General features: G+C 39.6%; 1 protein-coding gene across 3 annotated transcripts in view; it reads right to left on the bottom strand.

Annotated features, from left to right (window-relative positions):
• TPK1 (thiamin pyrophosphokinase 1) overlaps nt 1-18,170 on the bottom strand; it is a 503,356-nt gene that overhangs the window by 200,123 nt on the left and 285,063 nt on the right. For all 3 annotated transcript variants that reach the window (XM_054019153.1, XM_054019152.1, XM_054019151.1), the window contains one exon: nt 13,586-13,681. In XM_054019153.1, the coding sequence (XP_053875128.1) occupies nt 13,586-13,681 (96 nt within the window). The remainder of the gene's footprint in view (nt 1-13,585; nt 13,682-18,170) is intronic.

Genomic DNA, 18,170 nt, shown 5'->3' with positions numbered 1-18,170 from the left:
AAATCAATAATTTTTGTTTTACAATATATGTTGGCCCTTCATTTCCTAGTAAAACAATCATATATTGACATCAGAAGTTTGCTCAGGTACAATCATCTTACCTCTAGCAAGAACTTGCTCATTGCTCTAGCCAACTGACTCTCCAAGGGAAAAAGAACTCTCAGATGATGTCTGTCACTGTACCTGAGATGATAGCCCTCAATCAATTTCATTGTCTCCTCACTGATTCCATTAATCTTGACATTATTTCGTTCCAGGTCAGTTGCCAGCTCCTTCACAGTCTCTCTCTCCTCTTATGTTCCTTGCCTTACATTTTTGCTACAGTACTTTTCTATTCATAGATCTTTTTTTAATTTTAAGAAGGGAAGATTTAATTCACTGTGATAGCAGCAATAATATGCTAATGGATTGCGTTGGTCTGCTTAAACTGAACAACATATTTGACAGTGAGATACAAAAAGGGAAAAAGATGATCTAATGGCTAGATCACCGAATTGCAAGTTAAGGGATTTTCTCAGCTCTCTTATGTAACCTTGGGCAAGTCACTTAAATTTCCATACCTCAGTTTCTCTACCCATAAATAAAATAAATTATGAATATATTTGTTTTACCTGTATAATGCCGTAAAACATAACACAGTGTTTGACAGCCTTTGATTTAGGTTCTGTAAGGAAGGAAAGCCAGTCTGTGGTAAAGACACTGGGTTTGGAGTTCATTTTCTGACTCAGCCACAGACTGTGTGTGACCTTGGACAAGTCACTGAATCGCTTTGTGTCTCAGTTCTCCATCCACAGAACAGAATAATAATATTCCCTTTCTCCCTCTTTTTGCCTGTTGGAGTGAAGTGCTATGGCCTGTAATATGCAGGAGGCCAGACCAGATGATCAAAATAGTTCTTTTTGGCCCTAAACTCTATGGATGAAGGGTACGGTATTAAAGCAGTACACATCCTTGTTGCCCAGACTTACAGCATATATTTGCAGGTGTTGCATTAACTTTCTCTCAGTGATCTCTATGGGGATTATGTAAAATCTGTATCTAGCACCAGAGATGTGCTTGACACTGTGCACATAAATTAAAAGACAGTCCCTGCCCCATGGAGTTTCCATCATCAATTAAGAGCTCATTGAAAAATTATCCAAATTTTTTCACAGTAATTTGTTCTTTGTGAATGGTTTAAATCTCATGTTTCATTTCAATAAACTCCCTCGTTGTCTGATTATTGATTAAAGGAATAGAGGGCCTGATCCAAATAGAGGGCTCACTTTACCTAATAAGATTCTTTCCCATGTCTTTGATTTGGTTTGGTTCAGGCCCTACATGACTTTATAACCAAAGCTCTAAATTTAAATCTAAACAGACTTTCTTCTGTAAAATACACTATAGCCTAATCAAGCTTTATGCCTGTTGAGCTTTTGCAGGTTAAAAAACAGGAGTGCAAGAGTTCCAGTGAAATCAACCACAACAAATCCAGCAAAGCAAATCACTGCTCTCAGGAAAGAATTTAACTGAGATGATTAAACAGCTTCCCTTTTACTTTCAGAGACCAGTCCTTCACTGCACTGAATAATGCAATTCTCTGCTCTGGTAGTTTGATGCTGCAATCTGAAAACAGAGGACCCTGTGAAAGACTGGAGAAGAAAAAGCTGGATCAAGTAGGACTAAAAACAAATTAACTGACAAAGGTAGTAACAGTGAAGTAAGCTTTAATAAGACTGCAAAATATAACCCAAGCCACTGGTCAAAGGTATCATGATCAACAGGAGATTATACCATAGGCCTAAAGTTTTGCATTCAATCATTAATAAAAATAGCTGTAATAAAAAACAAAGGATGTGAACTCTTCTTAACACCTTGTGGAAACTATTCTGTCGGGATTCCCAATACCAGCCCATTTTAAAATGTTGATCTATGACCAGAGTCATAGCTAAATGAAAACTGTATTAGTGACTCTGTTTTCTGATGGGAGAGAGAAGAAAAATGGGCTGTTAGAGGCTGACAACAAAGTGGAAGTTTTTGGAAACACTGCGGACAAACACATGCCCCTGAATTTGTGTTCTTTAATACTGTTGTGACGTTGCAGTCTATATAATTTTATAAAAATATGCTAATGAGTGAATATAATGTAACTGGAATATGCTTCATGCAAAATGTCTCTTGTAAGGTATCATTACAAAGCTTATAATCTACTGAGTGTGATCATCCTATTTGTATAAATGTACCACTCTTGTATCTGAAACTAGAAATATGAAATATAACTCTGAGGGCCTATTGTAATTATGCAAAATGTGGGCCATTAATGGTGGTTTGGAATCTTGATGACTCCCATTAACCAGGACAACTGTCTGCAGATGGGTGTGTTTTACCTGGAAGTCTTCCTGTATACGTGTGTGCTGGCAAGTGGGCAATGAAGTCTTGCAGTGACATGTGATCACGTCACCTGAACTGGAATCCATCTTTAACCTAGTGTCTTTCCATTGAGAAGGAGGGGGTGGAAACCCAGAGAGGGACAAAGGATTCCTGCCTTATGCAAAAGATATATAAAGGGATGGAACAGAACAAAGAGGAGGAGCCATCATGAAGAATCCCCTAGCTACCACCTGAGCTGGAACAAGAGCTGTACCAGGGGAAAGAATTATGCCCAGGCCTGGAAGGTGTCCAGCCTGAGGAAAAAACTTACTGAAGCATCTCTAAGGGTGAGATTATCTGTTCAGTTTGATTAGACATAGATTTACGCATTTTATTTTATTTTGCTTGGTGACTTACTTTGTTCTGTCTGTTACTACTTGGAACCACTTAAATCCTACTTTCTGTATTTAATAAAATCACTTTTTACTTATTAATTAACTCAGAGTATGTATTAATACCTGGGGGAGCAAACAACTGTGCATATCTCTCTCTATCAGTGTTATAGAGGGCGAACAATTTATGCTTTTACCCTATATAAGCTTTATACAGGGTAAAACGGATTTATTTGGGTTTAAACCCCATTGAGAGTTGGGCATCTGAGTGTTAAAGACAGGAACACTTCTGTTAGCTGCTTTCAGGTAAACCTGCAGCTTTGGGGCAAGTAAGTCAGACCCTGGGTCTTTGCTGGAGCAGACAGGAGTGTCTGGCTCTGGCAGGACAGGATGCTGGGGCCCCGAGCTGCCAGGGAAGACGGGGTAAAAGTAGCCTTGGCACATCGGGTGGCAGCTCCCAAGAGGGTTTCTGTGATCCAACCCATCACAACAGTCATCTATGTTAAGTATTCATTCACTGAGATGTGATCCAAAAGAAACTGAGCACCCATGACCTACATTTAAAAACAATACCACAGTAGTTAAAATACATAAATCATCCAAAGCTGCAGACTTCTCCTTCTCTTGTCATCTAATCACTAGTCAACAGATCAATATGATTCAAACCCACCACCTGACACCAAACAGAAATCCTTCCCTCCTTTCCTCAGTGCTGCACCAAGACTTGCTCAAATCACATTTGCTTTGCAGCATATCCAGGTCAACAGATTCAAGAAATGTCAATCAGAGAAGAGAAGCATTCCAAAGGAAAGGCACTCTTCACTGAGAAGGCTCTGCCAGCAGTTCCCTGCTGTTTATACTGTGTGTCTGTGTGTCCGTCCAGCGTAAGCACCTCTGCAGATCTTCACTGCAGCAGTAAGGCACAGACTGAGAAATAGTCTCATGTAGGAAGGTACCAGACCATTCAGGGCCGGAAAGGGCAAAAGCACAACTTTAAATTCCACCAAGTAGCTGAGAGCCAGAAAGCACAAATCCCAGGGCACCGATCAAATGAGGATATACACCTTCTCACAACTTCCCATTCACTTCATGATAGACCACCTTTTAAAGTCCCTTTCTAAAAAATCTTCAGCCTCACCTACACAGAGTCAGTATTTTGTAAGTTATTTTTGTTCTCTAACCCAGATAAATATTTCCATTCACTTGAAGAGCACTCTAGCAGAATTTCTTTACAGCTTTGTGGGTAGAGTGCCTCCTGTTTCAAATTCATATGCTTACATTTAATTTGTGTAAGTAGGGATATTTAGTTGCTTAATGTATGTAGAAAAGAACTGTAATAGGTTCTTTAAGTGACATGGGGGGAAATGCCCATGTCTGACCCTTTAACTGGGCACAGTCAACTTGAAATATAGTCAGGTTTTATTTTTTTAAAGATCAGTTTAGTTTCAGAGACCACTCCTTAGCACTGCACCATCCCCACCTCTTTCAATTTTTTTCACATTCCTGTTTTTAAAAAGATTTTTCTCTTCCTTGCTGCTATATGAAATCTTACAAATGGCAAGAGACACTGACTTCACTATAAACCATTCACAAAATTTTGTCCAATATATCAAGTAAACAAGGTGAAAAAATATTTTTTTTTCCCCTGATCTCATTCGATTATAACTAACTGAGGTGTTTTCTGTCAGGCATGTATGTTTCAAGTTGACTGTGTCTCTAACATGAGAGGAAAAGTAAGTAATGGAAAAAGGGTGATTTCCCCCCATTTGCTGAGCCAACCTTCAAACATTGGGAGGTGGGAGGGCAAATCCCTGGGGTATTACTTCCAATAAAGTCCTTGCGACTCCATAGTTCTGCTTAGGGTCAAATTTTTAAAGGTATTTAGGTACCTAAACATGCAAATAGGTGCCTAGTGGGATTCTAAGCATGTAACCACCTAGCTCCTGTTGAAATCAATAGGAATTGGCCACCTACATGCTTTTGAAAAGCCCACTTAGGCACCTATCTGCATCTTTAAGTGCTTAATTACCTTTTAAAATCTCTCTTAAGAACCAAGAACTATGGTGAAAAGCAGTACTGAATACAAGCTGTTGAATGAATAAAACTTGAGTACTCTGATATGATTTGGCCTGATATTATTTCTCTTGCAGTAGCACCTAAGAGCACAAGTCATAGATCAGGACTCCATTAGGAGCAAGTTTGGTAAGGATCCATGCTTAGTTTTCCCATAGTGCCATCTTTTATTCTTAGAAAAAAAAATCTAGACTTAGGAAAAATTCACATTGTAAAGATTTTTTTGTTTTAAAAGGGTAACCATTTTTATTTGTATTTCAACATTCCATACCACTATGTAATGACATTCATCTCCAAAAAATTACTTATTTTAGGGGGGAAAAGAGACAAATTTTCATTAGCTAATAAGTGTATAAAATGGTAACATTCTAAACATCAACAGTGAGACTTCTAACCTCGATGCCTAAAGTTAAGTTCACCAAGTCTATATTTAAGCCCTTAAATAAGTGGCCTGATTTTCAAAAGTGCTGAGCACCCAACAGATCACATTAACTTCAGTGGGTTTGGTAAACAGGTCTTCCTTGTGAGGGAGTCTATTCTATTTCTCCTGTAGCAAGGATGGGTTAGGTATTGCAGCCTGAGGCCTCTTTTAGAACTACTGCAGTGTATTCAGAGTCATCTATGAGAACCAGGCCTATCTGTCATCTTAAGTTAAATGTCCGCTGTTTTCTAAAGAGGAGCAGCAGAAGCTGGGACTTTAAGTGCTTCTTTATCACAATCCTCTAGCAACAACTGAATCAACATAACTAGTGTTCCAGCTGTGGGTTGTAGATGCTACAGACACATGTATAATCTGGGTCTGATTCTCCACTTGCATCAGTATCTCTAGTGAGGTCAATGGAGTCACCACAGTAGTATAAAACCAGTGCAAGAGGTGAATCAGGTTCATGTATAACAGTAGTGGAATGGTTGTAAATCTGAAGCACTAAGGAGCATGCAAGCCTATACCCATGTCCTGCTTGAGTATTTACTCCTGGTGGAAGTGTCTGCCACTCGCCAGAGGGAATCCAGCCACTGAATCCCCAACTGTTTTAATCCTCCAGAGTATGAGCAAAGACCAGACCAGACACTGCCACTGTCTTAGGGCCTCTGGGAGAGCTCTCGGGGTGAAGATCTTCAATCTGGCACCCCTGCCTAAGAACTGTGTCCATATGGCCCCCTTCCTAGTCCCCAGTGCTGCCTCCTCAGACACTTCCTTCTTAAATGCACATCCTCTTCCAAAATCCCACCCAATGGTATGAGCCTTCTGGGTTACCTCTTCGAGGGGCACATAGTGGGCATAACTTATAAAGTGCACAGACACGTTGCACAGTAATTAACACCATTTATCTTTAATCACATGAGAAACACACAGATCCTCAGAAAAAAATCCTACACATATATCCCTGCCTCAGTTTCCTCATCACTCCAGAGCAGGGGCTCTCAAACTTCATTGCATCGCGACCCCCTTCTGACAACAAAAATTACTACAGGACCCCAAGAGGAGGATTAAAGCCTGAGACCACCCAAGCTCCACCACGTCAGGTGGAAGGTCCTGTAACCTGAGCCCCGTCACCCATGGCTGAAGCCCTTGGGCAGTGAGGCTCAAGCTTTGGCTTTAGCACTGTGCCCCAGCAAGTCTAATGTCAGCCCTGGTGACCCCATTAAAACAGGGTCACGACTCACACTTAAAGAAAATAAATTGGGGGAAGTTTCCAGCCAGCTCATTGTCATTCAGATGTTTCTACCCGCATAGGCAGTCCTTGAGTTCTTATGGGTTAGGGTTAGGACACAGCCCTGCCAGCTCAGGGTAGATTCCACATTTACTTAGAGGCAATAATGCAGAAATATTTATAGTAACTTCATTACATCAACCAGAATTCATTAGTTGTAAAGACAGAACCCCCAAATCATCACAGGTCGTCATTTAGTCCCTTCTGGAAAGGGCCAAGTGGCACGTAGTGCTAATGCCCTCAACTCTCAGTGATCACAATGAGAAATGAGGGCATTCTGCACTCAGGATCGGGCACTAGGTTGACACTTCAGATTCCATTGTCCAATCAGGAAAGATTTACTAAGGGCTTGTCTACATAAAAACTTAAAATGAATTAACTAAAACTATGAAGTTAAAGTGCAGAAGTTAACTTATGTGCGCTAACTTCACAACTTTAGGGTATACCTACACTGCACACTCCTTTCCGTGGTGTGTAGTGTAGATACAGGCATACTCCCCCTAGCCCAGATATGAACAGCAGCATAGACTGTGAGGCACAGCTTAGGAGAGTAGAGTAAAGACAGGCCTGAAGGGCCTGGGTATGCAGCCAAGTACATATCCTACATGGCTCTCTGCTTACCCAAGTCATGCCTCCTCCAGCTACATGTTCTTTTTAGGAACATAATGTCCCGCTGACTCCCCGCTGCTGGAGCCCTTCCCCACTTCAGGAAAAGACTCCAGCAGCAGGGAAAAGGCTTTGGCAGGGCCTTCAGCCTTGCCCTGTCTCCCCCCCCCCCACCCCTTTCCTCCTTGCCACGAAAGGCTCCAGCAGCAAGAAGCAGCTGAAGCCTTTTCCCCCACTGCCTCCCCCCACCACAGCCTTTCCTTGGCATGTGTAGCTACACACCGCAGCATGGACACAGCCTGATTTTCACTGTGACGTGCAGATACATGTACACTACACGTCACCTTCAGTGGTGTCTAGTGTAGACATAGCCTTGTTAACTTAACTTCCCCGAACGGCCCTGTGTAGACAAGCCCATAAAAGGACTCCTTAATAACTAATGAAGAGACTTCAAATATAAACAGTCCTCAAAAGCACAGGCTCAAGAAGTCAAATCAGCTTTAGTTTATTCATCCATTATTCAGATTTACAGGGAATTTTTATAATCCAGTGATAGGTTTAAAGCGTTATCTTTGTCTGGAAAGTACAGATTGTTCTTTCTTTAACTGTTTAATCTAAAATACCATCTACTTTAAAACTGAGCTCTGAGACTTTTAATATAGCTTTATTATATTCCTGCTAAAAACAAGGTTATAGCAGATCTTCATTTCCTTATATAGGCCAACAATATAAAAATGAATTTTATTGAAACTCCTATTGCCTTTCAAAAGGTTTAATGTTAATGCTTTTAAATTAATAAAACCATCAATGTCACTGTGGAAAAGTTAAAGAAAAAGACATTTTTTAAGGTCACTGGTAATATATTAGCATTTTCATTTAAAAATCACATTTTTCAAAGCATCTCAACAGCTTCAGAACCTAGCTCTTTTAAATGTACAGTATAAGTCTGAATCTGAACTTTTTCTTTTTATCATTCTATAGAAAGTGTTTGCATTAGTTCAGTCCCTTTTCTATTCAAGAGAAACTCTCTCTCTATCTCAGACACACACATACACACACACACACTAGTAAAGTCCCGGGTTTATTTTGCAGTGTGAACTAATGTTGATACTGCTGGGAGACTTACCACCTTGGGAAGTGACTTGTCAAGTCTCAGACAGGATGTTAAGCTGGGTCTGGGTTATACATTATACACATGGAAAACTTAGATGGAAAACCCAGGGTGCTGTGTGAAGTGGTACTGGTGAGGACTCATCTCTTTGAGTCAGTATTGAAACTATGGTCCACTGTGGTAATACAGGTATGGAATGACAGGAGGTGCCAGAGTTTGACTAAATATAAACCCAGACTAGATCAGTCATGGTCATTGAAGACGACATGAAATTTTTGCCAGAGCAGATGTGTTAGCACCAGCACTTGAGTCAATTCAAACTTGGAAAATTATACTTTACCTATTTAAAATTAAGCAGGTAGTTTCAACTGATGGGATAGGAAGGGAAACAAGCTGGCAAGTACCAAAGATGGGGAGAAAGACAAGCTGGAAGGCAGCAAAAGCTACGTGAGGTTTGACTGCACAACTTTTTCCTGATCCTGAAATTCCTGGCTGCCTCTCGGAATCCCAAGTGGAAGGAAGAGATGGGGCAAACTTAGTTAGCTTTTGTGGTGTAGGGCTTTAAACCCTCTATTGATGCTGACTTTTTGATTGATCTTATAAACCAATCGCTAGAGGAGGAAAGAAAATGCAAGCAACGTTTTCTCTAATCAAGACATTCTAGATCAGGGATCGGCAACCTTTCAGAAATGGTGTGCTGAGTCTTCGTTTATTCACTCTAATTTAAGGTTTCACATGCCAGTCATACATTTTAACGTTTTTAGAAGGTCTCTTTCTATAATATAGAACTAAACTATTGTTGTATGTAAACTAAATAAGGTTTTTAAAATGTTTAAGAAGCTTCATTTAAAATTAAATTAAAATGCAGAGCCCCCCAGACTGGTGGCCAGAACCCGGGCAGTGTGAGTGCCACTGAAAATCAGCTTGCGTGCCGCCTTTGGCATGCATGCCATAGGTTGCCTACCCCTGTTCTAGATGAAGTTAAGTTCTATGAAGAAAGGTTATTGGCTTAATTCTCCCTTCACATACATTGTTGGTAACTTTATAGGCTTCAGTGGAGTTACTGATTATTGTCACTATGAAGCGGTGTGGCTTAATGGAGACAGTACTAAACTGGGACTCAGGAGACCTCAGTTCTATTTCTGGTTCTACCACTAGCCTGCTGGGTGACCTTGGGCAAGTCACTTCCCCTCTTTGTGTCTCAGTTTCCCCATCTGGAAACTAGGGATAATGATACCGACCTCCTTAGTAAATCACTTTGAGATATATAGTGCTTTGCATCAGTAGAAAAGCTAGGTATTATTATTATTATAATAAGTGTGTTCAACACCTAAGTTTAAAGGATTCCTTGTAGTAATATGCACTACATGAGGGGGAGGGAGAACGTGCTGTTTATCTAAGAAAGCCAGGTTTCATTAAACAGTAGACACAGTAATATATTACTCCAGAGAAGAATAATCCTAAATAAATTTATTGCAGATATTAAAATGAAATGAAATTGTCGAAATACTGATATGAAAAAGGACTTCATGATTAAAATGGTAAAACAGGATGTGCATAGTGAAACATCAAGTGACTTAAACAGTATAAAAAGGGCACTGCCAGTAGGACAGAGAGCTTTACTGACATGGAACTGTATCCCATGGACCTTGAGAGCCATAAACTAGAAGAAAGATATAAAACAGAGAAACATCTGACAACCTTGGAAACAAAGTCTAGTGTCAAATTCTGTGTTGCTTTACTTCATCCCTCTCTCTTATCCATTCAACCCCCATTAAAGTGAATAGGGTGTACAAGGGGAAAACAAGTCAGAATCTGGCTTTTAGAATTTAAGAAGTGTAGTCTTGCTTGTATCCTTCTGCAATGTACTACAATGTCTAATTATCCACACATATAATTTGATGATTCAAAAATTACAGAATTATATTGTTATTTTATTGCACATTATTTGGTTATGGATACACAATGTGATATCAAATGAGGGCATGTAAAGCAAAAGCAAGCACTCCAGAGATGTTAGATGCCATATTGAATCTGTACATGAGCATTTTTTTTTTTGGAGTGTCTAAGGAACAGTAATCACATATGATTAACAAACGATGCTATGAATTATTTTTGTTAGCGAAAAATTCCCCTTAGAGACCTGCATGATAGATCTTGACTGACATTTAACTTTCCCTACAGACATAAAAGAAGCAATTTCCATGGGGAGTATAAGCAACTCTCACGCCAATCCAGGAAAATCTCTGCTCAGATATCCAGGCTTCTAAATGTTGTATTTTGTTCTAAGACAGAATATGTTACAGTTGATTGTGAGCATGCAATACATATTGAGTGCATCTAGTTTCCTAGCTTATCATTGCTTACCTGAAGAGCAAATAAGGAACACAGTGTAAGCTCAAAATATTTTGAACAAGTATGGATGATATAAAACAAAAAGTAAATTCAACACTAGTGCAAGGGAAAAGATGTTGGGGCCCTCTTTATACTTCTAGTTGACTAGTCTGATTGCCTCAACCCCAGCTGGCCTGAGGGTAAAAATGAACTTGCACACATGGGTTTAAGTTCTGGCACCAGGAAAACATCTTTTACTCAGTAACTATTCACATAAGGAAAAGGATTCTGAAGCCAAAATCCAAAAAGTACAATGAAAGGTCTTCCTACACTCCAAAAAGGAGTACAGTACAATACCTTTCTGTTCTCCTCAAAGTTTCAGACACCAGGAGCTCCTTTCACTCTCTGCTGCTTTTATTTTTTGGAGAACCAAGTGATCACTATTCCCTTCTAGAGATCAAGCTGGCCACCATGATAAGCCTTTTGCCACAGAATCAGATGTTTGCTACCTTATCCAATGTCAGCATTGCTTGAATCTGGTTGTACTCAACAGTGTTTTAATCCTCTGGTTTTGGGGTCCATTCGACTCATCCCTTGATACTTGTAAACAAAATTTTCCAATTTGGGTGTTGAAGGTTAAATACAAAATCTATTAAAGGGGCCAGATTTTCAGAGGTGCTGCGTACCTGCATCTCCAATTGAATCACAAGAGCTGCAAACACTTATCTCTAAATCAGGATCAGGGTTTCTCAGGCGATACCCCTAAAAATTGAGGCACCCAAAATTAGTGTCCATGCTACTCCTGACAAATGACACTTAATGCTTGTAAACAGAAGGAAATGTCAACAAAAACTAAAACTTTAGATTTGTGATGCAGTCTGGGATTTCATTTGTGTCATTCATGTATATCGAAGCAGTGATTGTTTCTGCCATAAGGTGGGTGCTAGAAAGAGAAAGGTCAACAATAGAAAAATAAATGTATGTATTCCATCAAATTGCACGGCTCACAACTGATGGCAGCTTTTAGGTATTTTATGCAATAGACGCCTCGAACACGAAGTAGCCAGCATTTAATAAACACAGTAGCTATGTTTGGAGAAATCATGCCCTTTTCAGTTGATTGTATCCTCAGAAAAGCAAAAGGTTAGTACCGAATTCAAAGTCAACACCTCAGCTGTCATTACATATAGCAGCATAACAATATAGTTGAATTGAAAACTTAGGTATTGTGCGATAGCAAACATTCTGAACAATTAATGCAATTACACTTAGGTTTGTGCTTCACAAAATATCAAGGATTTGAAGTGTGATATCCTTTATCAGTCTTAACAATACAATACACTAGTCAATGAAAGGGGGATCAAAGCAGTTAAAGATTTAAGGAAGAGGTTACTTGTTTCTGAAATGCCTTTGTAGACGTCATACTCCTACTGCACTAATTTTAACTGTGTGGTTATTATTCAGATTTAAACCTCTCATGACATCCCTTTAAAACCCATCTGTCCACAGTAAATTGGACTGATAAGGGCATAGGGTGCAGAACTCAATCAAGTTTAGGTTTACTGTAGTCCCTCCTCATTCTGGGTCCAATTCTGCCACCCTCATTCATAATGAGCAGCACTTGACTGGCTCAGTGGTCAAAGCAGATTCCAAAGCTCACCAGTTCTGATGTCTGTTCCCACAGATCTTGGTGTTACAGGGTGAAGCAGCCTTACACTACCTTGTGCATAGGAGATAAGGGAGGGTACAAAGGAGTAAACATATTTGAAAGGGTTTCCTGACTCATAACTAGCCAGACAACAGCATCTGCAGTGTGTGGAGGGGAATCACCCACCTCAGTTTTTATCAGGATGGAGACTCTGTATTGATGGGAAAAGCACATAAAAAGGTGCATGGTGGGAGATCCATCACCAGAATCTTTAGAAATGCCTCAGGGAATTGCTTCCCTATTAGAAGGTGAAGACATTTCAAAAGGGATTTTAAGCAAAATAGATGCATTATGTATTTGCACAGAGAACAAGGGAGCAGGGTGGGGGGTAACATTAACACTCCCTTCTTCCCCGCTTCCACTGTAAGAGAAAGGGAGCTGGTGGAGGCTGGAATCTTTACCCCCCTCTTCCCGCCCCCCACCACTGAAGTGGAGAGAGTGAGTGAAAGGCTAGCGTTTCCTTCACCTCTCATCTCTGGGGAAGGCAACAGGAGTTGGTATTTCCTTTTTCTCATTTCAGGATTTGCCTTTCGCCTTGTAGGTTATCCGTGGAAGGGAGAGATCTTTCTTCAGAGGAGGAGTAAAAGGGGATTCTCTCTTCTTTCCCTGTCAGGTGCTGTTGCTGTTCTACTGGAAGAAAAAGATGGGATCCCTAGGAACTCCTCCTCATCAGCTCCCCCAAGCCAGAGAAGGGGGAGCTAAATTCCATGTCTCACTCTTGACTTAACCTTTGCTTACTCTGAAAATAGTCCCTTTGATTTCAAAGGACGTAAGCCGTTGGTCAACCTGAGGTTCTTTGTTTTCTTAACTCCTTTTCGGAGGGCAGCATCAATGTCCAGAGTGCCAAGATTTTAAGAGTTATTTACATACCCAAGTGGGACTCTTGCTTTGAACACCAGCACCAGCAACCACCCACAAATCACTTTTCAACATGTTAGGCAGTTCATTAAACACAAATCAATACAAGCTGTCTTAAGAAAGCTGTTTGTTTGTCCGTCTGTCTAGGGTAATTTCACCTAGCAAAAACAAATATTTACTCTCCGTGCAGATTGTCAGGGCTACAGTAAATAACCATTTCATTTCAGTGCAAGCTTAACGCAGCAGCCTAGGCTCTCTCGGGAGGAAGAGTTATAACTAGGGTGACCAGATAGCAAGTATGAAAAATCGGAACAGAGTGTGTGGGGGAATAGGTGCCCATATAAGAAAAAGCCCTGAATATCGGGACTGTTCCTATAAAATTGGGACATCTGGTCACCCTAGTTATAACACTACCAGAGATTGAAAGATTAGTTGGCTTTACCTGGAGACCTTTTTCTTCTATTTTTTTCTGAAGTATCTGAAGGCACTTGGTGAAGTCAGTGAAGTCTTGATCCGGTGTCTCTATCAACTCACATCCCTAGCAATAAAAATAGGAAATGAAAGAACACAAAAGGTCAATTATTTCTCAGTTTCAAGAACAAGAAAAAATTGTTTCTCTAGTCGTTTGCTGGTCTTATGATGTACATTATGACTATGTAGATTGGATTATATATTGGTATATGTTGTTCTTAATTAAATGAACTGTGGCCCATTTGCCCACAAGTCTGTGCATAGAGATGCAGAATCAGAATATAAACTGGAAGGGGAGAGATGCTGAGGACCTAAGCCCCACACCTAACTAGATACACAAGTTACCCTACTAAATTCAGAGAGAACAGTTGAGAGTCTGGATACGCATGTCCTTAAGTGGTTTGTTGGATTGGTACCTTCCCAAGCAATGAAAGTTGCAAGTACTCAGCACCTTGTAGGATCAGACTCTTTTCCAGTAATTGCCCCGGTGCTGCAATTGTTACATTTCTACTATATGCTGAAACCCGTGTATAAACGTAAGGCCACAAAAACATCAGCTTGCTGGAACCAGCAACGTTGTGTAAGCTAATTTGCAAGGATTTAAAAATCAAGCCTCCTTATACTAAAGTAAATAATAAATAATAGAGAGAACATGTTAAAAATGGAACAGAGCAATTCAGATTTCTTAATTCAGAGCTAAAATAATTCCTAAGCCTCTGCCAAAGAGCTGAGTAAGGAAAAAGTAATGTCTACCATATAAAGTCACCATTCAAAGAGGTTTCAAGGATACAAAACACCCGTATGGCATCATAAATTATAATAAGAACCACACTTGCTAGATTTAGAGGTTCCCTTACCTACCACTTCAAGGTCTCCTTAAAAGCTTCCTGGCTCTATGTCTGTCTGATTCATTTTATATTTCTGCCCTACACCGTAGTGACCGATAAGAAAATTAGGTTCTCACCGCTCAAAACGTATTATAAGAGTCTAAAAAAATATTGCATACAATGTTGGTAAGGCAAATAAAACAAATCTTTTCAAGTTTCTCCCCCATCTCCATATTTAAAATATAGGGCCAGAAACTCAAAATAGAGGCAGAATTCACTAGTGCAGCATGCAAGTAGCGCTTAGTTCAGTAGTCCCCAACCTTTTTATGGCCAATAGCACATTCATGTTTTCAGAAGCATGTGGCGGGTGCCAACAATTTTTCAAGGCTTATTTTGTATTTGCACATTAAATAATACAAAAAACATCGTATTTAATATTACATAATATATGAATCCATCAGATAAAAAAGGTAATTTTACATGTAAAAGGTATTAATTACATTATTTGGCAATAACTTTCACCTTACCATGTGAATTTGCTCTTTTTTACCTACCTATAAGAAAAATTAAGGAGTTTTTACAAAATAAATATCAAACAGTTTTCATCTTATTTATTTTAAAAAAGTAAAACATTGTTGAACTGCTGGTCCAAATATATTTATTCTGCTGGTCCAAATATATTTATTATTCTTACTTTAACATAGATAGCCAGTTATGGTTAATTAAAAATATTCTTTGCATTGTTACTTGTATCTGGATTTCAATAAACAAACAAACAAACAAGAAAAAAAGTTAAACACAAGTTAATCATACACGCTCATCAGCACTTAATGGAAAATAGGTATCATTAATTCACGTGGTTTTTCTAATAAAGTCAGTGTGATTTTTGGCACTGCATTTCTTCAGCCAATTTTTCGTAGTTGGGAGAGTAGGATGATATTCCCGTTCATAAGCAATCATCAAGATGGGCATCTGTAAGCCGAGATCTGTATTTTGATTTTATGATGTTCATTGTTGAAAACAGAACTTTGGATAGATAAGTGGAACTGAAATAAGATTTTATTTTGTATGCTACATTTTTTAAGGCAGGAAACTTTTTTCGGTCAACCAGATTCCAAAAGTTTTCATCTGTTGCGCAGTATTTTAGAACAATATCATTTTGAAGGTCCAAAATCTCCAGTTCCACATCTTCTGTTCTTACTTGAATGAGACTCTCAATCGATGTAGCCATTTCTATTACCTCTATTTGGCAAGGAAAAGGATTCACAAGAAAGGCAACTACAGGCTCAATGATGGTGAACTGTTGAAATCTCTTTTCAAATTGTTCCAGAAGTGTTTGAATGTGGATAACAAATGGTGATGGGTTAAAAATCACTGTCACATACCATTTTCTTCATACTTGGGAAATGTACGAGAGACTGTCTTCATATGTGACATCCACAAGATCAGTTTTGTTTTGAATGATTTTACAGAACCTATCGTTTGAGCCACATGTTTGTCTTTTCCCTGGAGCTCAAGATTTAAAATGTTCAATTTGTCAGTGATGTTGGCAAGAAAAGCCAAGTCCATTAACCAGCTGGAGTCTTCAAGTTGCTCAAAGTTCTGATTTGTGGACTTCAGAAATTCTTTGATCTCTTCGATTAGGCTTAAAAAATATGCAAGAACTTTACCTTTGCTCAGCCATCATACTTCTGTGTGCAAGATAAGATCAGACTGTTTATCATCAACATCTTCCAACAGGGCCTTAAAAAGTCGGTGTTGCAAAGTTTTTGCTCAAGTAGAGTTAATTATTTTAATAACGACATTCATGACGTGTTGAAAAGAAAGAAAGAACTTTTCCGCACAAAGCTTCTTGGTGGATGTCAAGGCTGTATTTGAACTTTAGGGTACAAATGTAGGGGCCTGCATGAAAACTTCTAAGCTTAACTACCAGCTTAGCTCTGGTCCGCTGCCACCATCCCAAGAATTCCCATCCCTGGGAAGCCTTGAGAAACCTTTCACCAATTCCCTGGTGAATACAGATCCAAACCCCTTGGATCTTAAAACAAGGAGAAATTAACCATTCCCCTCCTTCCTCCCACCAACTCCTGGTGAATACAGTTCCAACCCCCCTGGGATCTAAAACAAGGAAAAAATCAATCGGGTTCTTAAAAAGAAGGTTTTTAATTAAAGAAAAAGGTAAAAATAATCTCTGTAAAATCAGTATGGAAAATAACTTTACAGGGTAATCAAACTTAAAGAGCTCAGAGGACTCCCCTCTAGTCTTAGGTTCAAAGTACAGCAAACAAAAAGATAAACACTCTAGTAAAAGGTACATTTACAAGTTGAGAAAACAAAGTAAAACTAAGACGCCTTGCCTGGCTATTTACTTACAAGTTTTAAATAGGAGAGACTTGTTTAGAAAGATGTGGAGAACCTGGATTGATGTCTGGTCCCTCTCAGTCCCAAGAGCGAACGCACTCCCAAACAAAGAGCACAAACAAAAGCCTTCCCCCCACCAAGATTTGAAAGTATCTTGTCCCCTTATTGGTCCTTTAGGTCAGATGCCAGCCAGGTTACCTGAGCTTCTTAACCCTTTACAGGGAAAAGGATTTTGGAGTCTCTGGCCAGGAGGGATTTTATAGTACTGTACACAGGACAGCTGTTACCCTTCCCTTTATAGTTATGACAGTGGATATTGCAGTGATACGACAAAGTTCGGAAAGGATTCATTCTTCTTGAAGAGTGCAATGAATCCATTGGCGCTGCCCATCATTGCTGGTGCCCCATCAGTGGTGATCGCAGACAGCTTGTGTAGTGGCATACTAATTGATGTGGTGTATGATTTGAATAAATGATAGATGTCCTCACCCTTTGTTCGCCCTTTCATAGGCAATACTTTTAGTAACTTTTCTTTTACGGTGAGGTCACTAAATACCATCCTCACCATAACTGTTAACTGCGCTGTATCCGAGATATCTGTCGACTCATTGAACTGCAGTGAAAACCAGTCATATATTTCCAAGTCATCCTTTAGCTGAGTTTGCATGTCGCTTGAAATGCATGTATCCTCCTCGTAACTGTGTTGTCTGATAACTTCAAGTCTTGTATTGCCGACAAACTCTCACGCTTGTTAGGAAATCCTTGAAACAGACAATCCGTACCAGTCAAAAATGCTTCCTTCAACAATTCACCATCTTGAAAGGGTTTTTTCTTCTTTGCGAGCAATTTTAAAGGAAGCAATGGTAGCACTTTTAGACTTTACCACCTGTCTAGTGAACACAGATTGCTGGGCAGATAGAAGAAAATTAATCAACTCAAATCAAACCTCTCTCAACTCAAGTTTAAGTGGATGGCTAATGTCAAAAGAGCCGAGATTAGTTTGGAAATGGTGTTCGACATTATGTTTTTTTGGCATTGCAACAGTACTACTGCACAATAAGCAAACACATTTCCTTTTATTTTCAATAAAACAATAGGATTCGTCCCACTCTGCGTTGAAATAATATGTACATTGTCTTTTATTTGAACCACTCATTTTGGGGCAAAATGTTAAAAAGAATAATAAATAGCAAAGCACAAGAAAACAACAGTATCAGTGCAGCAGAAGAATACTCACATATAGGGCCAGCTCCAGGCACCAGCGGAGCAAGCACATGCCTGGGGCGGCACATGCTACAGGGCGGCATTCTGTCCATTCTTGGGGCGGCAGAGTCTGAGAGGGTTTTTTTGTTTCTGCTTCGGCAGTTC

Source organism: Malaclemys terrapin, chromosome 2 (genome assembly GCF_027887155.1).
Source record: "Malaclemys terrapin pileata isolate rMalTer1 chromosome 2, rMalTer1.hap1, whole genome shotgun sequence".
Lineage (NCBI taxonomy): Eukaryota > Metazoa > Chordata > Testudines > Emydidae > Malaclemys > Malaclemys terrapin.
This window is presented reverse-complemented; position numbering and strand designations above follow the sequence as displayed.